At 41.9% G+C, this 24,979-nt stretch overlaps 1 protein-coding gene across 10 annotated transcripts in view; it reads right to left on the bottom strand.

The window, feature by feature from the left end:
• Nucleotides 1–24,979, bottom strand: part of CADM1 (cell adhesion molecule 1) — a 278,434-nt gene that overhangs the window by 73,324 nt on the left and 180,131 nt on the right. Inside the window, exon 1 of one of the 10 annotated variants that reach the window (XM_089538072.1) lies at nucleotides 2,121–2,175. The exons of the other annotated variants lie outside the window; for them this stretch is intronic. Coding sequence (XP_089394198.1) covers nucleotides 2,121–2,160 — 40 coding nt within the window. The 5' untranslated portion in view covers nucleotides 2,161–2,175. Of the gene's footprint in view, nucleotides 1–2,120; nucleotides 2,176–24,979 lie in introns of those variants that run through there. 10 annotated transcript variants of the gene reach the window in all.

Genomic DNA, 24,979 nt, shown 5'->3' with positions numbered 1-24,979 from the left:
CCTGCGTCAGATCACTGTCTTGTGTTATACAGATTCGGTTGAAAAGAAACTCGTCTGAGCCCCCCAAGAAAATAGCAAATTATTTGATTTATATTCTGCCTTTCCTCCATGAATATGAGTCACGGCAGTATTCAGTTCAATTGCGCAAACACAATTACAATGTGCAGTGGATAAATGCATACAAAAGTTAACATAATTTTTTTAAAACCCAAAGAACATAGAAGATTTGAAACCCCTCCATGTTCCAAGTGCCATTGCTTTGGCCTCAGAGGGAACGAAGAGCAGAAGAACACAACTCCATCATGCCTTGATGTCATGGTTGTTGAGAAGCCCATTACCATCAATAGATGCTGATGCTGCCATTGATTATTATGAAGATTCCCAGACCAGCGCTTACCATGGGTTAAGTGACGGTAAAACGTCCTGGAAGTGTGTGTATGTGAAAGCTGAACGTGCTTCCAAAATGTCAGTGAAGCGTCCCCTTGCCTCTAGCATCCTTGAATCATTCAGAGAGCAGCCATTTCCTATTAATGAAAACTTTGAGGTGATAGGAAATGGCTGCTCCCCGAACAATTCAAGGATGCTAGAGACAGGGGATGCTTCACTGACATTTCGGAAGTGCATCTGGCTTTCACACACACATGTGCTTCTGGGATGTTTTACTGGCACTTAACCCATGGTAAGTGCCGGTCTGGGAATCTTCAGTTTTTCAACCTGATACTGTATTTCCCCAATTAATCATCCACTGGAGAAGAAAGTTGGTACATAAAGACCTTATGGCTAAGTAACTGCACAGCCTGTGCACATTACTTTACACTAACCTTGACATGTCTACTGCATTTCCTAATTATGCACACATAAACATACACAGAGTAACTGGCCTGGATGAATAGCGCCTGCTCTGCCTCGCTGCTATCTTTCTCTCTGGCCACCTTCTGACCACAATGCTCTCCATCTCCCAGAGTGACCACATGCTAAGGAAAACCAGTGGCACTGGTGAGATAATGCCTGCGTCGCTCCGGCGTGAGCCACAGTCTTCCATAGCAGAAATGCGTCCCAGCAAATAACTGCCAAACATGTTAAAACAGGGGACACGCCTGGGCCTTCTTATTAAAATCCCATTCTTGGGAAGAGAGTTGTTAACTGTTTTGGGCACTGCTGACAAGAAGCTTTATGAAAAGGCTAAGTGGAAAGGAAAGGGGAAATACAGAAGCACTACAATTATTGTGCTAAAAATAGGAGACACTTTTTCTTGCAGACAGGCAAACTCTGTAAGCAGCTGGGAAAGGTAATTCCAGATGGCTGTTAACACACAACGGCCAGGAGAGAGACCCAGGTGGCTGAGGTGATGGTGGAGGAGGACGAGAAGACCAACTCCTCCTTCATCCAAAGAGTTTAAAATGTAAATAATGCATCTGGGGAAGCACACACTGCGGGGTTATCCCAGTCTCACAAGCCAAAAGGTTCAATGAGACTCCAATAAAACACAAGTCAAGGGCAAAGGGAAAACAAGAACTGGGGGTGGAGAAGAAGGTAACAGAAAAGCAAACGCTGCATCCGCACTGCAGAAATAAAACCAGTTTGACACCACTTTAACAGCCATGGCTGAATTCTATGGAAAGCTGGGAACTGTAGTTTGTGGTGGCACCAGAGCTCTCTGACAGAGAAGGCAGAATGACTCACAAAACTACATTTTCCAGAATTCCAGAGTGACAGTTAATGGTGTAAAACTGGATTATTTCTGCAGTGTGGATGCACCCCCGGAGATCTCCACTTCAAAGTTTCCATTGCATTTGCCAGGTTCACAGCCAGGTGGTTTTCTCTGAGCTGCTGGTCTCCTAAAGAGCTTCTTGGGGATGGATAAAAAATAAAATAAAATAAAAGATGGCACCCAAATATACATATATATATATATTCCTGGCTGGTGTCTCTTTCACGTACCGCCGTCCTCATTGCCTATGCCTCATTTCCCTTACTATGGAACACAGACTTTTATGTAAATGTTCTTTTACACCGGGAACATTCTTTCTTCTTCTTTCTTCTTTTTTATTCCAGCAGTTTATCGAAGACCCAATTATGCACTCCTAGACCTAGCAGAAACTGCGCTGACTATTAAGTACCTTGTTTACGGCTCCATTCTTTCCTGAAAGCACCACGCATTTTGCTGCAGAAGTGTGGCTGCGCGTTTGCGGCAGGCGTCTGCCACGTCAAAGGGCTTGTGGCCACCGCCGGCCGGTTAGGAAAGTATCTTGTAGGGCTGTTGAATCAGATTTCTACAATGAATAGAATTCAGGCATAGAAGGAAGAATGTAGAAAGAGACTCCCCCTCCCAAATAAAAAAGTATATATGCACAAGACTTCAGGAAGATTAAAGCCCTGACTCGAACTGCAACTTCATCGCATCCCTTGAGGACCACTACTAACACAATAGTCGAAAGACATCCGCTGATAAAGAAGATTTGGTGGGAGAGCCCCATCCTTTGCAATGCCATCCAGCCTTCCTTGCTCTCCAGCCAAGGACCCTCCTAGAATTAAAATGGCATCTATACCATCTGTGCAAAGAAAGAGGCAGTTGTGTGCCCAGTGTGGCCCATGGGCCACATGTGGCCCTGGACTACTTTTATGGCTCCTGTAGCTCTCAAGCACCCTCCCAAAGCACCCATCCCTTCCATTTTCCCTAAAGAAATCAGCATGATTTTTCAGACTATTTTTGCTCTCAAATTGTGCAAAATGCCTGCTAAATGGACCTAATACTGCCACATCACACCAAGCAACCCAGAACTGTGCACTACTCCTGATCTTCTCCTCTCAAAATGGCAAAAGGAAGTGCCATCACATCTCTTCTGGGCACCATTTTGAAAGAGATTACAGAGGAAAATTGAGGTTTTGGGACTTGGCATGGTCCACAATTAGGGTTTGGAGGAGGGAAATGATCCCTCTTACATTTGTAGATCCCGGTTTTTGGAAAGCAATGCGCAACCTTCAGAACTGCCCCATGGCCACCACGTTTCATGCTGGATGAAGAGGAGAAGATGGGATCCATAACCCACCTACTACATTCTGATAAGCCAAGTGTAGCAGATAAAGCAGTGGCTTAACGTTTTGAAGCTTTCCTTGCAGCACACAGTTGGAAAAATTCCTGCACAAATGCCGCCCTTTTATCGAGCACAAAAGCCTTGGTGAGTAGCTGGTACTGGGTTTCCCTGGGCATCAAAGCCAAGCAAATTCTGACATCAAAGGCACCAAAATTAACTTTATACTTTGCTGGCAGCAGGTAGGCGCCGAAAACGAGCGCACAAAATATCCAAGGGAAAACTTTGTGCAAGACATTTACCTAAAAGAGAGCAGAGAGACAGAGTGATAGAGAGAGAAACAGCAAAGGAGATCCATCTCATTGTCCTTGTTTCCAGAATTCGGCTTCTGCTTACTATATATCTAAATCAGCAGGTGACTCTGTGGAAGTCCAGAGACAGGGAACAAAAGAAATCCTGTTTCCATTCATTTGCTCTCTGCGAGCCAGGTAATATTTCATTGTCAGAGGCTCCAAATTCAACATTCCCCCATTCTTTTTAATGAACCGAAACCACCGTGTCAGCCACAGTTGAAGAATTAGGTACGCAGGTAGCTGCTTTATATCGATTTGGATATTCCAGGTCAAAATCTTTGCACAGATTTTGTACAATGCTGCTGCCGCCGCCTGGGAACTGGATGATTCTTAGACGGCTAAACTTGGAGGCACTGCAAAATGTATGTTTTAAGAAACTTTTAGTCTTCCACCTGGTATTTCTGCAACTTTGGTTCAGGCAGAGGTTGCTTTTCCTTCTTTAAAAAAGGAAGCTCTGTGAGTACTTTTTTGGCTTGGTGCCCTGCTTATCCTCATTAGCTATCTTCTTTTGATTCTTTCTTCTGGACCGATGAAAAGCAATTCCAGTTGGTATGTTTGAGCTGGTTCTGGTATTGGACAGATGTGAGGAAGGCAACAGACTTGCTGGTTGCAAAGTGCCAAGCCGTAGTAGTCTATTATTCATGCCTGGACCGTAGGCCATTTGCATACAAAACAAAGTGAGTGCAATTGAGAGGTATAGCATGGAATAAATAGCATATAAATCTAGAATACTTCTAAAAAATCAATAGGATTAAAACACTTGAATATAAATAAGAATGCTACGATTAGATAAGAACATCCCCCCAGAACTATCCGCTGCAATATCAGCTATAAATCTTGTCCGAATTTTCATTGCTGCCAGAGCAAAAAGAGGAACCTTGTGAGTTACCACAGAGATATTATCAGACAGGAGATAGAAAATCTTTTCTGGAACACTATTAGAGAAAGTAGGCGAGAAAGAATAGAGCCCAAAGATTTAGTTCTTGGAGCTGCATGTAAAGAATATATTAAAAACGAAACAAACAAACAAACAAAAAAAGCAAATGAGGCAAATCCTCAATTTCTGGAGCCCCACAAATGCGCAAATGAAGGGCCAAAAGTATACTAGGATATCTGCTATCGATCATAACTGCAGCATTGTTTGAAATCGAAGGGCTATAAAACAAATACTTGCAGAAATTTTGGAAATGTACAGTTTGTCAAATAAAAAGCCTTTGGGTGGTCAAATTTATAACATTTTGAGAAATTAGAATTATTTATATCCTGCTGCTTTTAAATGATGATGATGATAATGATGATGGTGATGATGAGTAAATTATCCCCTACCTAGCTTCTCCCACTGCAGATAACATTCCATAATTCCAAGTGTAACCAGAGAATTACTACCAGAGACAAATGACAGCAGCAGATAATAATCAGTACCCAAAACCTGTTCGTCACGACAGCTTCCAAAATATCGTGTGGCTCTATGGTGTGCCATATCTAGAATATGCATACGTCATCTATGTGATAAATGGATCCCATGCAGTCTCAAAAGTGTCTTCAGTTGTTTTGCCTCTGGGAAGGCTATGTCTGGGCATCAATTTCTCTTGCAAAGTGAGGAGCTCAATGCTGACTAAGTGGTGACGAATGGACAAACCTTGTAAGGTCTTCCATGTCCTTGCCAAGCATGTTTCCCAGAAATGAAATGTCCTCTCATTTTTCAGCTGCCTCTTACCCAGCCTAGTAAGTCCACCACGAATGCATTTCAACCTCTCCAGATTTTCACACCTCGAGTGTAAAGTTTGCTCAGCTATGGCAAAACTGTGAGATAGAGCTGTCCAAAAATGTAAGCAACTGAATAGCAAGCAGATGAGTCCTTGTATTGGGAGAAAGCCGGGATATGAGGAAATAAAATAATAATAATAATTAAGCATTATTAGTGTTTTAATTCTGTCTTAAATGAATGCCATTCTTCCCTACAAGCCCAAGTTCAATGGACACTGACATGCAATGGGGAGAAGAGATTTTGCAAGGACAGTCCAGCTGTTGGCATGCATTCAACATATCATCCTAGAAGAAACATGGAGGAGAAAATAAACAAGAGGGAGATGCTTTCCGTTGGTGTAAGGGGATTTTGGCACAAACGTTAAATAAAAGGAAGAGCCAAACATTTCACAAATATGTGGACGACAGGTGTGTTTACATGCATATGGGCCAAAAGAGCCAGCTCCCAAGGTTGGTTCATTTTAACTCAATATGAAATAGTAAAAAACAGGAACAAAGTCTGAAACATTTCAATCAGTTGAGCCCAGAGACAAAATGCAAGACTCATCTTGGAAAGTTTGGGATGGAGCTAAGCTTGACCAGGGGTAGATGGACAGACCTCTGGCCAAATAGATAACAGCAGAAAATAATTCAACAAAAAAGCAAGTTTACAGTACTGTTTTCAGGCAGAACCTGGATCCCAGAAGGATACTACAGAATCTGAAGTTCAATTAATGAAATTTAGCAAAATCACTGAAAACAAAAGTGTCAACTCCTTTGACGCCTGTCTTCCTCAGTGATCCACATACAAAGAGAGCAATTCTTATAACTAAAAAGAGAAAAAATACCAAAAGCACTTGTTTTTAGAAAAACAAGCTTGTTGCAGAACCGCTTTCCAAAGAAATGCCATTTAAAGAAATGATTGGTGTTTGAGTATATGTGTGTTTGTGTAAGGATGGGGTCTTCTGGAAACATTTTGTGTTCATCCCCCATAAACACCGAGCTCACGAGAAATTAAAAGTCATTAAGTCTTGATTTCCATCTCTGCAATTATCAGCATATTCTTTTAAACATTTACTTTTAAGACAATCCTATCTTTCAATTCATTAAGCTCATTCGCCCATTTACGAAGCTTTATATCAAATCAAAATCCTATTTGAATTAATAAGAATTATGGGGGGGAAGTAATTTAGAAATAAATGATCTGAGGTTCAAACCATTCAAGCTTTTGATTAGGAAATACCATACGATTAAAACTAGCCAGAGGATTTCTCTCGGATCCTGGGAATGGAAGCCGCGGACGAAGGCAGGGAGATGGAGAAGTTTCCTAGGTCTAATGTTTTCTTTTTCTTTGGCTCTAGTGTGCTTTAATGGTTCTCCTTTAACTCAAAAAAGGGAAGAATGTCTTCTGAAAATCAAGGTCTGGAGTACTTCCACAGAACTTGTTCCCCCCAGATGTTAAAACCTAAACTCATGATTCTACTATATTGCATAGATTGGAGTGGAAATGACAACTATATGGAACAGCAAATTTATGGAGCTCTTTTCTTATGGAGAACTCATGTCTACCCAGAAGACTGCATTATAATAAATAATACATTCGGCCCTCCTTATCCATGGGTTTTTTTTATCCACGGATTCAAGCATCCACGGCTTGAAAACAATCCAAAAAAGTATAAATTCCAAATAGCAAGCCTTGGATTTTCTGTTTTATATAAGGGACACCATTTTGCTCTGCCATTACTTTCTGCTGTGCTTTCTGAAACCGGACCTGTTTATCCCGAATTGGCCTTTTTAGTCACCAACGCGCTTCTACAAAGCGCGGGATGAGTCCTTCCTGAATCTTCGTTCGCGAAGCAAAGCCAGAGAGAGATATTTAATGGGACTTGAGCATCCATGGATTTATATTATCCATGGGGGGATCCTGGAACCAAACCCCAGAGGATAACAAGGTCCCACTGTATTAATAACAAACAATATATTGCCTTTCGTTTGTAGAGCAAAACAGTCCCCTGTTCCCTCTGCTTTTCCAAAAGTTAAAGACCCACCTTTCCAACCTGGTAACGAAACTGTTTTCAGCGGTTTTATTGCTGTTTTTACTGCCTTTGCAAGGGTTTTATCCCTTGTTTGGTCTCTGTATTGCCCTCCTTACCGTTATGAGCCGATATACATTGCCTGGGTGGTTTTTACAGCAAGGTGGTATAAAACGCTTAGGAATAAAGGAAGGCACAGACTTGAGGGATTGAAATTGACACAGTAATGCAAGCTTCCCAATTCGTCTCCGCTCCCTTATTTAGACTCGGCCTTCAGTTTAAACAGCTAGAAGTGGGTGGATTCAGAAAATACACGACGGCATTTGCAGCTATATTCTCTACAAACAGGTCTACCCTGTTGATACTGGGACAGATATAGATTATCATCACACCCCGGCCCCCTCAAAAAGCTCATTCTGCCAGTTTTCCATCACAGGCGCTGCAAATATATTGAATCAAGTAGACATCTCTTACCTAGCCTTCTCTCCTTTAAAAAAAAGCCCAACCATCCGTCTATTTCCAATTGTGGATTGCATTTAGCTCATCAGAGAATGTGGATCTGCTTAGCACATCTAAGGCATGCACATGAAGCAAGGATTTGACACGTTCATTTATTGAGCAATAAGTGGAAAGAGCTTGCAATAAATATGTAAAGTATACATGTAAGTAAATACATAAATGGGGTCTAATTAGCCGATGCGGAGTAGCGAGCAAACCGCGTCGGCAGTCTACCACTCAACTCATTTGACTAATAGCAAATCACTGTTCTTTCAACTCTGGCTCCTCTTCCACCTTTGTGAAAAATAACACATGCACACATAAATGAAACTTCTGTCACCAAAGGTACATGAACGGCTGGGATGTATTAGCATCTTAAGGAGAGACGCAGCTCATATCCTGTATGTACTTAGACCCAAGGGGGCCATTTAACTCAAGATCACCAACAACACTTTTATGTGATGGAATATATCTATATGTATAGTATAATACAAGTGTTTACAGAAAGTAAAGACTGCTGGTACCTAGCAGACCACTGGCTCCTGGCAATTCCTAATAGTGGCAATCTTTTCCGTTCCCACAGAGGAAGAAGGCCTGTTTAAACTACATTATTTGGGCACGTGACTGATTCGAAGCAACAAATATCCCCGCAAACCTTCCATACCATGGAGACATGCGCCGTGCCTTGATGGGCTGACATGGATAATGGATTCAGCCGCGGTGAAGCAGAGCCATTTCTAAGCATTTCTCAGTGCACTTGATGCTCTACTTCAGATACAAAGTTAAAGAGATGGAGAGCAGGAAATGAAAAGAAAAACAACAGAAGTGTAGATGTCCCGAATGCAGCCAGAAGCTGATAGCTACACAGCTGATAGCCAGCAGCTAGTGAGCAAACACACAGAGTAGCTTACAATTCAGAACTTACAGTATATACTCATGTATAAGTCTAGAAATTTAGGTCGAAAAACTGACCCAAAAACCTGAGTCAACTTATCCATGGGTCAATGTAAGTATTGTATTTTATCTCTTATTTAAAAGAAGGACCCAACTCCTGGAGAAAAGCAAGAGTATAATACGTGAAGCACCGACCCCTTCTACTCTCTCATCCATTCAGTCTTAAGAGTAAGCACAAATAGTTATGTCTCAGGGAATTTTGTAAGTTCTTTGACATTGTTTTGCTTTGCTTCATCCTTTAGATCCTTTGCTATAAGCCCCTAAATTTTACCCTCGATGTATCCACAGGTCATAGCAAAATCCATAATTCTGGTCCCCGAACTTGCCCCGAACTTGCCATAAAGATGGTTCCTACTTTTAAATAAGAGTTAAGATATGGTATTTAAATTGACCTGTGGATACGTCAACTCAGGTTTTTTGGGTCAATTGTTTTGACCTAAATTTCTAGACTTGTACATTTGTATATACAGTACATCCAAACAATACCTTTATTGGGCAACCAAAATCAAGTTAGTTGTTCTACTCATGTGGTTGAATTAAGAGGTAAAGAACTGAGGACGCCATGTTTCCTCAGATTTGACAGTTTCGGGCATTTGTTTCAGTGTCTCTTATTTTGTATTATTTCCCCTCTTTTTGTTCCTAGCGCTAGACCAACCACAAAGATCCCGGAGCCAATAAATTGAGACAATAGGCCTTAATTGTTGTCAAGGAGATATTATTATGATATATATATGTAAGTGCCCATTTAGCCGATAGAATGCAAAGCATCCACTTGTTACAAAGCTATCATCTGAGTGTGTATTTAAACTATTGTCATGCCGGATCGTATTTACTACGTCTTGTAATGATTTCCAAAGGAGCCATTATGGTCTATTATGTGGCTTACATATTTAAACTGCATAGTTAAAAAGCTTCTGGAATTTAAAACTAATCAGAAAGTCTGTATAGTGAATATCTAAGCTTGGGAGATAGGATTCTAACTTAACATTAAAAAAAAAATCACAATAGCAGATTAATAAAAAAGAAGAAGAAAGCACAGAGATTATTATGTGTTCCATTTGTGCGTAATTAACTTTAATTGAGGGAAAATCTGTGCATCATGAATATCAATCAGAGCCATTTTAGTTCTCTCCCCCTCCAACCCACAACACCCAAATTTGCCGCTTGTACAAGTTTGTTGTGGTTCTCTAGAGGCAACTCAACAAAGAATGTTCTTCCTCGTCTGATCCTGTTTCTTCTCTTCCTCTTTTGCCCACAATAGCTATCTAGATGGGATCACATAATATAGTATTGCTGAGAAACTCATCCATCATGGCTTTTTTACACATATAGTGCGCCCACACCATACGCAGGCACACTATACTGTACACGGCTTTCAGTTTACACTGAAGCCACGCAGCAATACAATGAATAGCGCTGCACCCGAGCTCCATTATATTCAATGGGGCTCGAACATACACTACAGATCCCCCATGTAAGGTAATGATCCACTGTATCTTCTTGGCCTTTCCCTAGTAACTTGGCTAAGCCACCTCTTATATTCCAGGGATATAGGTAAGCAAGACGCTTGGAAGCAGCCGTGGACAGAAACTTCCTGATGACAATGTGCGAACCTCACAGTGATTCTCGAACTTTGGTCCTCCAGATGTTTTGTACTACAGTTCCCAGAATTCCTGTCTGTTGGCCAAGTTGGCTGGGGCTTCTGGAAGCTGAAGTCCAAAACACCTGGAGGACCAAGGTTTGGGAACCACTGGTGTAAATAAAGTGTGGGATAAAGCACTATGAGGAAGATGGAGGGGTCATGGTCCCAGTCTCCATGCCTCAATTTTGTCTTCCTTTCAGTCATTCCCAAACTTTGGTCCTCCAGATGTTTGGACTTCAGTTCCCAGAATTCATGACCACTGGCCAAGATGGTTGGGGATTCTGGGAACTGAAGTCCAAAACACCTGGAGGAACAAAGTTTGGGAATCACTAAAGTGTAAGATAAAGCACTATGGGGAAGATGGAGGGGAGATGGCCCCGGACTCCATCTTTCAATTTGGTCTTTTAACCTTTAACTTTCCCTCTTTTTAGAGTTTTAAAAGAACCTGATACAACACTGTTTTAAAAGGCTATTGTATGCCACTCTCCTATTTTAGCATATTATTTTTTTGCTTTTAATGGCTATTAGGTACAATGAGCACCATTGAGCCAAAGAACGGAGGACATATATGCTAAGCGTCCGCCTGTTTTGCAGATTTATTGGACAGATGGCTCATGCGTTTAAGTCTATTTTATGGAATTTTATTAAGAGATGCTTCTTTTTCAGAGCGGAAGAGGGGAGATATTTTAGAACTAAAAAAAATGGTAAAGATACAATTAGATGCTTAAATTACTGCATCAAACACCACCAAACTGTATACCAAGGACATTGTAAGTATTCATCTGAGTAGTGAGAATCCTATTTTAATCTAATCCCATTAGCTTCAGAAGAACAGCCCTATGTATTCCAAAGCACTGTTCAGGAAGACGACGCGGTTTATATTCGGGAAAGCTCTAATCACCAAATGAAATAAATTAGTGACAATCGTTGTCAAATTAAATATCGCTGCTACCTTCTGCAAGGTCCGTGCGCAAACTGATTTGAGGTGGAAGATTTTGCACAAGGCAGGCTGTGAAGCAGATAAAGAAACGGAAAGGCTTGTTTATATAGCAAAGCTAAAAAAAGGGAGCCTTAACCCATTTGCTTGACCCTCTTTACTGCTTGTCCGGATTGGCAGAAAAGCTGCAAAGGACATCCAAGGTTTGCAAGAGGTTAAGGGAGATTAAGACACTGGACTTCACGATTAAGGCAGAAGGTGGAGGCATCTCTCACAAGGGTTGAGGGTCAGTTCAGGACGGCTGGCAGATTACTTGGATCCAAGCCCTACGGCGTTCTGGAAAGCAAGATAATCTCCCTTGCACTCAGTTTCCCTTCCAAGCAGATTTCTGCTCTCCCCAATATAACCACAAAGAAGAGTTAGGACTTCTCTTGGGGTCTTCTTGCACAAAGTCCCCGCATAAGTGATGGATATTTTTGTCTGTCTTGGAATGACAGTCACCGAATTTCCTTACAGAAACGAATGGACATTTTGGTCTGATGTGCAATAACTACGTTCAGTTCGAGGTTTCAGAGGCAGAGACGTGCATGCAATGCCAGTGTGCATCGATGCACATGGATCGTTTATACAGTCCGACCTCCACGTCCACAGATTCTGCAGCCACAGATTCAATCATCCACAGCTTTAAAATATTTATTAAACATAAATTCCAAAAAGTAAACCTTGATTTTTCCATTTTATATAACGGACATCATTCTGCTATGCCATTGCAGTTAAGGGGACTTGAGCATCCACGGATTTTGGTATCCACATGGGGTCCTGGAACCAAACCCAATGGATACCAAGGGCCAACTCTATACACTGTGTCCGGACACACTTTTTGCACATTCGGCGTCTTGGTTCAGTTGCACAATGCTGCCTTTCAACTTAAGAGCTGCATAGGACAATTAATGGATAACTCTGAGTAAGGAGATTTACGTAATGCAACCCTGAGGCAAGGTATCAGCCAGCATCTCACCCGTGGGGCTGCTTGGGGCTCCAAGAGAACACAGAAACATCCCTGCCATTGACTTAAGGTAAAAGGAAATTACTCCTAGAAATGATTTAATCCCACCTCATAAACTGCTCAGCTCTTTTGCTTGCAATAACAAGGCATCTATATATATATTTTTGGTGTGCACACATAAAGTAGCATTGTCTTATTAAACCTTTCATTCTTGTGGGTCAAACTGCTTGACCTGCTGCTTTCGCGAAGAGCAAAGTTATTAATGAAACACATTTAAGGCTGAAATACAAAGAACTGAATAGCTTGCCCACACATGCAATGCCCATGGTAGAAAGCAAGCAAGGAAGCCTCACTGAAATGGGAATACAGTATTTCCCTTTCTTGGAGATGCCAAGCTGTGTGCAGTTCTCATGAGCCTTAGCCAGCAATGGTCAATAACGGAGAACGATGAGAGCTACAGTTCACCAACAGCTCTTAGGTGCATTCATTTAACCCATGAAAAGAGAATGCTTATTTTTGCTACTACAGGTTGAGTTTCACTTATCTGAAATGCTTGGGACTGGAAATGTTTTGGATTTTGGAATATTTGTGTATACATAATGAGATATCTTGGAGATGGAACCCACTGAGTCTAGAGATGAAATTCATTTACATTTCCTATACAACTTATAGACATAGCCTGGAGGTAATTTTATACACAATTTTGTGCATGAAACCAAGTATGTGTACACTGAACCATCAGAAAACAATGTCTGCCACCCATGTTTGGAATAGTTCAGATTTCAAGATAAAGGAGACTCATTTTGTAATGTACAAACACACACACACATATACACACTTTTAATGTTCAATTTTGGCCTTCCTAGCCTCTTCCCAACCCCAGCAAGTCCCTGATCTTTGCTGCGGCTGCAAATATAGCGATCATTTCAAAAGCAAGAAAATTTTAAATCTGCAAAATGGGAGAGAAAGCAAGGGCCCAGGTTTGGGGCGGATTGCTTCCAAAGCCCCATTTTTTACTACCTTGCAAGTTTTGTTTAAGACCTATCCCCATAAGATGCTGCAACAACCCACATCTGGATAGAAAATTGTCAAGACTATTTTAAAACGGCGACGCTCGGTTTAAAGAGAAAGAAATAAAACTTTTGAGAAGAATGGACAATGCGTTTTAATTGTGCTGACAATGTTAGACGTTTACTTTCAATGGAGTTAAATTAGTGACATCTGTTTGTGGCCCAGAGAATAAAGGGACTATTTAAGATGGGGTTGTCAGCAAGAAAACATCAAGTTGGCTTCGATTAGCCTCTTCCGGTCACAATCATTACAAGACACTAAAAAGAGGGGAACAACCCCGCCTTACTTGCTCCAGATTTTACAGATATGCAGCAGAGATGGTAATAATAATAATAATTGTAGTAGTAGTAGTAGTAAGGGAGGGGTGAGAAACACAGAATGTTTTAGGCAGCATAATGCTGAGCTGGTTTCCAAGCTTTGCAAGACAATTATACCTAGTATTTATGTGCACAGCCTTTCTCTCTGTGAAATGAACATCTAGTGTCTTAATGTTCTTTTCACAAAATAGAACTTGGAGTGATGGCACGGAAGAAAGGAAGGAGATAAGAAATGAGGCAAAGGAGTGAGCGATCGGAGCTTGAGAATGGTAGAATTCAAAGATACAGCCACGTTAGTCTGTAGAATCAGTATGTAGAGAGACCATGTAGCACTTTTGAGACTAGCTAAAGAAAGAAGTTGGCAGCATGATCTTTCCTAGACTTACGTAAGTCTACTTCCTCAGATGCATTTGGTGGAGTGGTCTTCCAAAAGCATCTGAGGAAGTAGATTTAAGTCTAGGAAAGCTCATGCTGCCAACTTCTTTCCTTCAAGGGTATTAAAAGAACTGGCAAAAGTAATATCGGAGCCATTGGCAATCATATTTGAAAACTCCTGGAGAACAGGAGAGATCCCAGCCGACTGGAGGAGGGCAAACGTTGTCCCCATCTTCAAAAAGGGGAAAAAAGAGGATCCCAACAATTATCGTCCAGTTAGTCTGACATCAGTTCTAGGAAAGATTCTGGAGCAGATCATTAAACAGAGAGTCTGTGAACATCTAGAAGGCAATGCCATAATCACAAAAAGTCAACATGGGTTTCAGAGAAACAAGTCATGCCAGACAAATCTAATCTCTTTCTTTGATAAAATTACCAGCTTGGTAGATGAAGGGAATGCTGTGGATATAGTATATCTTGATTTCAGTAAGGCCTTTGACAAGGTTTCCCATGACATTCTTGCAAACAAGCTTGTAAAATGTGGGCTAGACAAAGGAACTGTTAAATGGATCTGTAATTGGTTGACCGGCCGAACCCAAAGGGTGCTCAACAATGGCTCCTTTTCATCCTGGAGAGAAGTGACCAGTGGGGTCCCACAGGGCTCTGTCCTGGGCCCAGTACTGTTCAACATCTTTATCAATGACCTGGATGACAGAATTGGGAGCATACTTATCAAATTTGCAGATGACACCAAATTAGGGGGAATAGCTAATACCCCAGAGGACAGGATCAAGATTCAAAATGACCTGAATAGACTAGAAAGCTGGGCCAAAGCTAACAAAATGAAATTCAACACAGAGAAATGTAAGGTATTGCACTTAGGGCGGAAAAATAAAATGCACAGATATAGGATGGGTGACACCTGGCTGAATGAAACTACATGTGAAAGGGATCTAGGAGTCCAAGTAGACCACAAGCTGAACATGAGTGAACAGTGTGATGCGGCAGCTAAAAAGGCCAATGCTATTTTAGGCTGCATCAATAGAAATATAGTGTCTAGATCAAGAGAAGTAGTAGTGCCACTGTATTCTGCTTTGGTCAGGCCCCACCTAGAATATTGTGTCCAGTTCTGGGCGCCACAATTCAGAAAGGACATTGAGAAACTGGAGCGTGTCCAAAGGAGGGCGACAAAAATGGTGAAGGGTCTGGAAACCATGCCCTATGAGGAACGACTTAGGGAGCTGGGGATGTTTAGCCTGGAGAAAAGAAGGTTAAGAGGTGATATGATAGCCCTGTTTAAATATTTGAAAGGATGTCATATTGAGGAGGGAGCAAGCTTGTTTTCTGCTGCTCCAGAGAACAGGACCCGGAACAATGGATGCAAGCTACAGGAAAAGAGATTCCACCTGAACATTAGGAGGAACTTCCTGACAGTAAAAGCTGTTCGACAGTGGAATGCACTTCCTGGGAAGGTGATAGAGTCTCCTTCCTTAGAGGTCTTTAAACAGAGGCTGGATGGCCATCTGTCAGGGATGCTTTGATTTGGATTTCCTGCATGGCAGAATGGGGTTGGACTGGATGGCCCTAGTGGTCTCTTCCAACTCTACGATTCTATGATTCTATGATTCAAAAGCAGCAAGTTTTCAATATTGAGTAAGGTCCTGTCCTGGTAGAAAAGGCAATACATAAAGGAAAGGAAAGAAATAAAGGTAAAAATAGAAATAAGTTGTTGACTATTTTCTCAGGAGAAACCTTGCTGCTTGTTTTGCTTTACAGCCCCCACTGAAATTAGCTACTTGAGTTTCATTTAGTCATAAAGCAGGCATATCTTTCAATTAAATCCTCCATCTAAAACACCATCACAAACACACCATGAAGATAAAAGTGTGTGTGTGTGTGTGGTGTGTGTTTTTTCCTCTGAAGACAGCATCAACGTCTATGTTTTTCTAATGCTCCATTTTTTTCTCAACCTAGGTCCATAGCTAGTGACAAAAAGGGGGCTGGCAAAATCAAGGTTTGCTTTTCAGAATATATATATATATATATATATATATATATATATATATATTCAAACCGTGGATGGTTTAATCTGTGGATAAAGGCTCTGTGGATATGCTGGGTGGACTGTACCTATTCCTTGGACTTTTGTGATGGCAATGGACTAAACATGATCTGTTCTTTACAAAATCCCATCTGGAAATACATGAAGTCTAAAGCGTTAAGTGCAGGAAAGGGGTGGGTAAACTTCTTTTTAAGAATAATGAAGATAGTCCAGTGCAAGGCTCTCAAAGTTTTCTAAAATCCAAGAGCCTCCAGATAACTAGCAGTGATAAATTAGATGTTTGTGTGGTTGTGGGTTATTGTTGTCGTTTTGAGGTGGGCATGGGGGTGGGTTGTTTTCAAGAGCATTGGCAGCCGTTGCATTTGGTTCAATGATTTTGTCTTCTGAGAACAGCAAAACCCCATCCTCAGATGTTTACCGTACCTGCTTCAAGGGCATTCATTAGGACCGACAGCCTGCGTGACAGAAATTTGGCTGGGAGAGGAGTCTCTCTCTGCATCGCCCAATGCACTCCTCCTGCCAGCGCGAGATGCTGAAAGCCTTCCAAATTAAGGCTTAGATCTGACATGATGAGCAGGAAGGATCTGTGTTGCAACACATCAGATACGCTCTTGGAGAGGATGTCACCATCCATTGACATTACGAGAAGAGTAAGTGTATGTGTGTTGGAGGGGGAGGCAAAGAAGAAAGGAGAAGGGGTGAAAAGAAAGAGAGAGAGAGAGAGAGAGAGAGAGCACCTCCGCAAGCAGGTGGGAGAGAATACATTTCATTCTCCAGACAGTTGTAAACAGATGATAATAATCATGACAAATAATACTGCAAGGTGAAAATTACTCACATCTCTCATGGAAGAAGCCAAGTGGGTCTGGATGATGATGTGAAAGGGCAATTTCTTACCTGAAAATTAGGTTTCTGTTACTCGGGCGCACAAGTCAATGGTGATGGGTTACTTGTTCCATCAGCTGCCATTCAAAAAATGCAGAAGGTGCTAATAGGAAGGGCCGATTCTGGCAACTTTCCTTATAGAGCTGACCTGAGACTGTTGGCTAAATGAAACAGAGGAGTCCAGGACTCTCGAGGCCATAGGGATTGAAGGCATGGCTAAGTGGAAGAAGGCAGCTGCTAACCTGTAGGCGCCAGCTACCCGGTCGCTTGTGTCTTTGTGTAAGAGCGGGCTAGTGGGAACCCGTCCATCCCAGTCACACAACAACCTGCACAGCCGAAGGGTGATAAAAAATGTAGGTGCTGCTGCTTTGACTTCCACCAAATAACAGGTGCTCTACAAGCGTTTGCTGCATCAAATACGTTGTGAAGTACCTGCGATCGCACTGGTGTAGTCTTTAAGGTGCCTCTGATCTACCCCTCTGTATGAAATAAAACTGTTATTCCTGTTCTATAGGTAGACAAGCATTGGCCATGGAGGGATGCAGCCTGTCCAGATCTCACTATAAGAGTGCATCTAACTGAGCTGAGATTTTATTCAGTAAAGCCCAGTATACCAGGGCAGAGATCATAAACTGGACTTGGAGTCCATTTCTGGGACACCCAGTTCTTTTTTATTCTCAAACGCTACTTCAATTGCAAGGTTAAAAGCACATGCATGCATGCATGCAGCGATGCCTGTCCCCACCAACAGTTTCTTCCCAAAGCTAAATACAGTTGCCCCTCCATTTTTGTGGGGGATCCGTTCCGGACCCACCCAATGAAAATGGACAATCACTTATATTCAAGCCCCACTGGTTTGAATAGAAGTGCCCCACTTTGTCCCCCTCTGTTTGCCGCCCGTGAACAGGCGAGGGACTTCAAGTCTGCAAAAACAGAAGAGTGACTGTAGTTGGATTCTTGTCCTGGCTATTTTAGGATATTTAAAAACAAAACAAAATAAAGGCAATGAAAGAGAAGGATTCTATGGAGCAGAAGGAAGTCGATTCTTTCCTCCCCTTCCATGCAGTTTGCTTTTTTTCTTAGCATATTTGTGAAAATGCCCACGGATCATTAACATACTTTTGCTGGACCAATCTGCTTTCCACAATGCTTGCTTGGTGCTTACAGAACAGCAGGTTTCTGCCTCAAAGGGACCCATAGTTAAATAGATTCGGTACTAATGAAAAAGAATGGGGCGGTGGTGGTGAGGGGGGGAAGAGATCGAAATAGCTGGAACATGTTGTGCAAACTTGGCTATGTGCAAAACCGGTCTCCCAAAGTTCACCTTGTGCTAATGCTTTATGTTCAGGCTTAATGGGTACCACTCATCCCAAACTCCTCCACAGTGATCCAATTTTAAAGGAAATTAATGTGACAAAAGGGCACTCATTTCCTTATCAGTTCCTTCCTTGCAGATTTAACTCAACTCTACTGAATTCCCACTAAAAGTAGGCTGACGTTAAGAGCGCTGCTTGCTTTAATGGCCAGCTCCCCAATACTTTGCAGACCATTTTCACCGATCAGTTAGGAAAGGTGCCCACTACCCGACACTGCCTACTTGATGCCTTTAAAAAAGATCAGTGAGAGAGAAGGCTGTTATGGGATACACCAGCCACAACTTGCAAGATTTCCAGAAAAAACTAAGGCCAGAGTCTGCTTATGCAAGGATTTATAACACCACCAGCCTGGCTCACAAAGCTCTCTTGGGAGAATGCAAAACATAAAATCGATAAGAGATCATTTCCATAAAGTCCAGCATATTAAACAGGCAGCATCATAAAAGTCCACAGCCGTCGCTTAAATCCAGGAGTCTTAAAACAAACAGTTCAGCATGCAGATCCCATTGATTTCGGTATGACTTTGACACAGTAACCTTCTTCCAGCCTGTTCCTCTGGGTTTTTAATGGCCTCCTCCTGCCTTCTGCTCATCTCTCTCTATTTGTAGGGAACTCCATTCCATCTGCTGCAGCCCATCTGAAGCAGGAAAGAAGGGGCAACCAAGGGCAGGAAAGCCCCTCTGCCACCCCCATCCATTCCTCTCCATCTCCAGACTCATGGGGACCAACCTCTTCCAGGCCAGGGTAAGAATATTTGTACATCAACTCACTTTGCACCATGAGATAGGGAAAGAGGAGGCCATTCTTTGGCTAATTCTATTGTAAGCTGCCAAAGAGCTTACAGTATGGTAGATTTTTCTCTTTAAACTGATATCTAGTGCAGCAAGACTCTAGAAAGTGCAAGCAGACAGTGTGTCTGTGTGATGTCTTGGGCTGGCACTGGGCCCTCCAGGATTTTGGGTACCACATTTATGTGCATTTTTGTTGTTCATTGCTCTCAAGTCGATCTTGAACCATGGTGGTCCCATGAATGAGACATCTCCAAGACCCCCTGTCTTCCACTATTCTTCTAAGTTCTTGCAGATTCATACCTGTGACCTCCTTAATAAGAGTCCATCTATCCAGCATGTGGTCTTCCTCTCTTTTTACTTCCCCCCACCTTTTCCCAGCATTATTGTTTTTTCCTAATGAGTTGTGTCTTCTCATGATATGTCCATAATACGACAATCGTCTTCAGATGTTGTTGTTGTTCACTGCCCTTGAATCGATCTTGACTCATGGCAACCCCATGGATGAGACATCTCCAAGACCCTCTGTCCTCCACTGCTCTGCTCAGGTCCTGCAAATTCATACCCATGACCCCCTTAATGGAGTCCATCCATCTAGCATGCAGCCTTCCTCTCTTTCTGCTGCCCTCCACTTTTCCTAGCATTATTGCTTTTTCCAGTGAGTCTTGCCTTTTCATGATGTGTCCAAAGTACAGCAGCCTCAGTTTTGTCATCTTGGCTTCTAGGGAGATTTCTGGCTTGATCTACTCTAGGACCCATTTGTTAGTCTTTTTGGCCGTCCATAGCATCCTCAGCACTCTTCTCCAGCACTATATCTCCAATGAATTGATTTTCTTCCTATCCGCTGTCTTCACTGTCCAGCTTTCTCATCTGTACATGGTATGGATGTATATACACACTCACATACACACACATTTAAAGAGAAAATCTACCATTTTCTACCAATGCCCATTTAACAAATACAAACAAAAATCCTTCAGTGATACCTTTATTGCCCGAGCGAAATGCACAATATATACTTCTTGCAAGCTTTCCAAGCACCGACCCTGTACTGTGAGCTCTCTGTTCAGCTACAATAGAATCAGCCAAAGAATTTAAAATGTAGAACACTAAGGCTATAAAACTTAATAAAATAATTTAAACACTGTAAAAACGTATTAAATATCTGCCCAGTTTTAAAAGCCGGCATGAAAACTACATAAAACCAATTATGTTTTAAAAGCGTTTTAAACTATTTCAACTATGTGCCTTTTAATAGGATTGCTAATAGTTTTTAAAAACATTTTTGGAAGATTTTTTTTTAGCTAAACCTTTCCCTTAAAATTCTGGAGGGGGTGGCGGTGGTTATAAATGAAATAAATAAAAATAAATAGTCTTGTAGTTTAGAAGCAAATGAAGCAAAAGATCCTTTGGAATCTCTTTGTGGTTTTCGACATAAGTGTGGGTCAAATACATTCCACTCTCCCAAATGTGACTCTGTGTGTATTGAACTTAGTGCAACTTCTTGTTGTACCAACATCACTGAGAGATGCCTTCAACTATTTAACTTTCCATATTTCATTGTGGGATGAAAAGCACCCAGCTTTTCCAGGGCAAAAAAACCCATTTGGTCCCTGAAGGCACGCAAATAAATGAGATAAGAGGGAGTTTTGAGATGCTCATCTCAGTCATGCTCCAAGGAACGGCTGGAGAGACTAACAATGCTATTTATGCCTGTCTAGAGTCCATCAACTGAATGTTTAGACAGTGATCTCTAGTTCTTCACCATGAAAATTGTGCAAGTTTGCACCCCTACAAGAGAATTTATTTGAATATGTGTCTTCCCAGCATATTGTGCCCCCAGACAATGCTATTTGGACTCCCTGCCCATAGCAATCCTCCCGAAACACGCATGGCTTCCCAAACAGCTCGGCAAGAGCCCCCCTTAAGCACTTTGCAGCCACATCAACATCAATCCCCATTCCTTTCTCTGCCACAATTATCCATTACCAGTATCAAGCCATATCAAGTTCAGATTTATGAGCCATCAGCCGTGTTGTGATTAGGTGTCATCCCCGTCTTTCTATTTCTCTGATATTGATAGATAATATTCTACGGCACTGCATCGTCTGCCCTTTCAAAGGTTACAGCCAGTAGATATTCCAGAATCAATACGGATCTTATCTGTCACAGACCTCAAGAAAAACACACAACAAGATATTGGCTGCAATGCTCGCTGCCGACGGACCAAAAGGGATGGAAGTACCTGGGATGGAAGCAAAGGGCTGTGACTTTGCATTCGGCTTTTGCAGTCTGACTGTTTCCACTGGGAAGGAGAGTAAGATGTTTTATAGTGGCTGACAAGTTCGTGTCCTTTGATAACGTTAACAAAATCTGCAGCATGGGTTTTACTATTCATAACAACCACCCCGATGTTTGCAAGGTTAGGAAAAGCTATAAAAGGATAATGTATGTTCGTGTGAGTGTTCCTACTGGCTCAAGAAAGAAAAGGAAAGGGGGGGAAAACATCTACATACCCAGCATATCGTCGTCTCCTAAAATCCATTTTTCAACCCAAGGAGGGAAGAAAGAAGGAGAGGTAGGAAAAGGTTGCCTTTGGAGCCCATTTTCCTTTGCAACAATAGGAAAAGTTGCTTTCGCCTCCCTGTCAGAGCTTCATTTATAAATGCCCAAGCAAAGTTGTAAACCTTTAGTGTATGAGAGAAGCAAACATGAAAGAGGCAGGGATAATAAATGGAGATGTCGCAAATCTCCTCTGAACATGTCTTGCCAAGAAAAGCCCATGAAGGCACACAACAACAACAACAACAACAGACTGATCACCACCTCCTTGCACCCCAAAATGATGTCCTCTTCCAACCAGAGATAGGGATCCAGAACATTGCTTTGTAAATGAACTAAAAGAGTACCACTTACACCTACAAGTTTGAAGAGACCAGCTGAAGATAGAAGGTGTCTAGGTCTGCCTGGTTTGGTACTGTGGATCACACTGGAGCAGAAGATTAAACATGATGCAAGAATGAACACCTATTTCAAGCTAATTTTAGGCTGCTAGGGAAGGAAGCACATGAGAGTTGGCAGAACAAGAGCAGCTAGAATATACTTTTAACTTGCATTTATTTTGCAGAGGCAAGGGCAATAACCCCAAGACTTTCTATCTCTTGGGGCAAAGATATTACCTATTAATACGCACGACTGCAAATCCTGGTCTTGTATCCCAAAATAACATTTGCTAAAATACATCCCCGGCCAGATATAGATGGTGAAGAGCAGGCCTGGCTTATGACTCAGCGCAACTGGCACATGGAGGTGCAAGCAAGAATATTGGTATTCTTGTAAGGCAGTGGTTCCCAAACTGTGCCCTTCAAGAGATTTTGGACTTCAGCTCCCAGAAGACTCAGCCATGTTGGTTCACGTGGGAGCTGAAGTCTAAAATCCCTTAAAGAACTCAGTCTGGGGATTACTGTTGTAAGGTATACTGAAGCACAGCAAAAGGTTTCTGGTGAATCCTCGGCGCTATGTCAGTCAACCACCGTTGGACACAAGAGATGGACTTGAATCCTGATCTCCAAGAGCCTGTAGTCCAAAGTTGAAGTCGCAACACCACACCAGATATATTCACATCTTCCAGGTAAAGAAAGAACTGCTTTTATGAAGAAAGAACCCTTACTTGCCACTGATGGTGGGTGGAAATGAAGCCCAAACGCCCATGTCCTTCCATCTTTCCTGGAAGACAGTGGGGTGGAGTGGATAAAATAGGATGATGCCTCTCTCTTTCATCTTGCCAAGAGAAGAGGTGCTCTTTGTCCAGTTTAAGCCATGGCTACTCCAATATCCTTCCCCAACCCAAGTGAAAGGTATCATTCAAGGGTTATACATAGTTCATAGTAACATATAACATCCTTGTAATCCATAAAGAAGAAAACCCAACCAAACATAACATACTCGCATACAAATCCAATTACACAATATGACGTACTATACAAATTACACTATAACATCATGTAACAAGTAAATCAATGACTTCCTTTCCAGCAGAACTATGTTGTTATGTACTCGGATATAATACAGGCATTCCTACCAGGATCAGGGTTTGCATGCAGGGAATCAATGGACAACAAAAACTCCAAAGTGGAGTTGTGCCTGTTGTGGGTTTTCTTTTCAACCCAAAGGCCAATAACTTTCCATTCAAGGAAACAGAGAGTCAGGGCTTTCGCATTCAAGATGCCGCACCTTCCCACCGGTCTGTAATCACTTTCTGACACAAACTTTTATTCACCTTCCCTGGCAATTTTTGCTATGATTTTACGTGCACCGTTTTTCTAAGCAAACAATTATGGGCTGCATCCCAGAATTCTTCCAGAAAAGACGTATTTTCCTATCCACTATCTGAAATTGAAAACATTGCCACTCCAGGCTGTAACAAGCTAATTTATACATTCACAAATGTAGCCCATTTCTCGAACACTTTTTAACATTCATAAGTTTGACAGATGTTACTGACGGAACATCCTCCGCAGCATCCTAATCTCTCCAAACCCAAATATCTTTATTTCAAATGACGATACAAGATTGAATCCTGATAACACAAAGAGGTTTGTCTTAAATAATAACAATAAAAATAAACAAAGGAAGCAAGGAAGGAAAGACAGGAAGGGGGAGAACAGTTCTCCCTTATCTGCCTCCAGATAGAGATTGCCTATAAAAGCGTCCCGTTCTGCCAATACTCTATTATAGCTTTTAAAAGCAAAAACAAAACCAGGAGCGTCTAAATATAGAGGAATACAATCACAATAAAAAAAACCACATGCAACACAGTAAGATGGAATAGCAAAGGAGATCCCCAGCAGGAAGCCCCACCAGCGGAGTAGATGAAAAAGGTTGAGAGCTTTGCAGGAGACCATTTTTCTTGCTTATAGTCCTAACAGAAGCTTAGATGCTGGGAAGAGAGTCTTCTTGGTGGCAAGAACCTTTGACCGGATGAAGTGGGGCTTCAGCCCTCTTTAGCATGCTCCGATTTCCTAAGAGTTAGGAATCTGCTTTTCTTGGAGAGATGAGGTAGGCAACAAGACTATCACTTTCCTTCCCGCACAACCCTCCCCTAGAAATTACTTTGCTGATTTCAGAAGAAGAATGCAGAAATAAAGGTCATTCTGTCTCATGCCTAGAAGGTATCCTGCTGTAGAATATTCTCCTCCTTGGAGGCATGGTTGGGCACTCTCATTGCCCTTGTTTTGGCACTAAAATGCCATCGAAGCTTTTGGGGCCCAGCATAGATTGTCATGTAGCATACGCATTTGAGTGCTGGACTATGACACTGAAGTCCAGGGTTCAATTCCCCACTTGGCCATGAAACCCACTGAGTGAACTTGGGCTAGTCTCATGCTCTCAATCTCAGAGGAAGGCAATGGAAAATCTTCTCTGGACAAATCTTCCCAAGCTAAACCCATGGTAAGATCACCGTAAGTCGGAAATGACTTGAAGGCACACAACGGCAGCAATGATCGACTGGCCTGTGGGTTCTGGTACTTCAGTTCCCTGAGGGTTATTATTTTAAATTGCCATGTGGTATGTTTCTACAAGGAGTAATTGGTCTGTCGTTTTACTGCCCATACTCGACCCTGAGTTCTTTGGATAGTGGGTAGACAATAAATAATTTTCATCAATGAAATGTGTGAACCGTCAGTTCGTATTATTATGGATTAATGTTAGTGGTGCATCCATTGGCTTATTCAAAGGCACAGTCATGTTAGTCTGAAAAATCAGTATGCAAAGGGGTCTTGTAGCACCTTTGAGACTAAGTGTTTGAAAGAAGCAGGTAGCCTGAGCTTTCGTAGACTCAAGAGTATCCTCTGATGTAGCTTGCAATGTTGCTTTTGAATGCAGTCCAAGGCGATCTCCCGC

Source organism: Sceloporus occidentalis, unplaced genomic scaffold, assembly GCF_023333645.1.
Source record: "Sceloporus occidentalis isolate IW3139 unplaced genomic scaffold, rSceOcc1.0.p SCAF_9, whole genome shotgun sequence".
Lineage (NCBI taxonomy): Eukaryota > Metazoa > Chordata > Lepidosauria > Squamata > Phrynosomatidae > Sceloporus > Sceloporus occidentalis.
The sequence above is the reverse complement of the archived record's forward strand: the minus strand, read 5'-3'. Positions and strand labels throughout refer to the sequence as shown.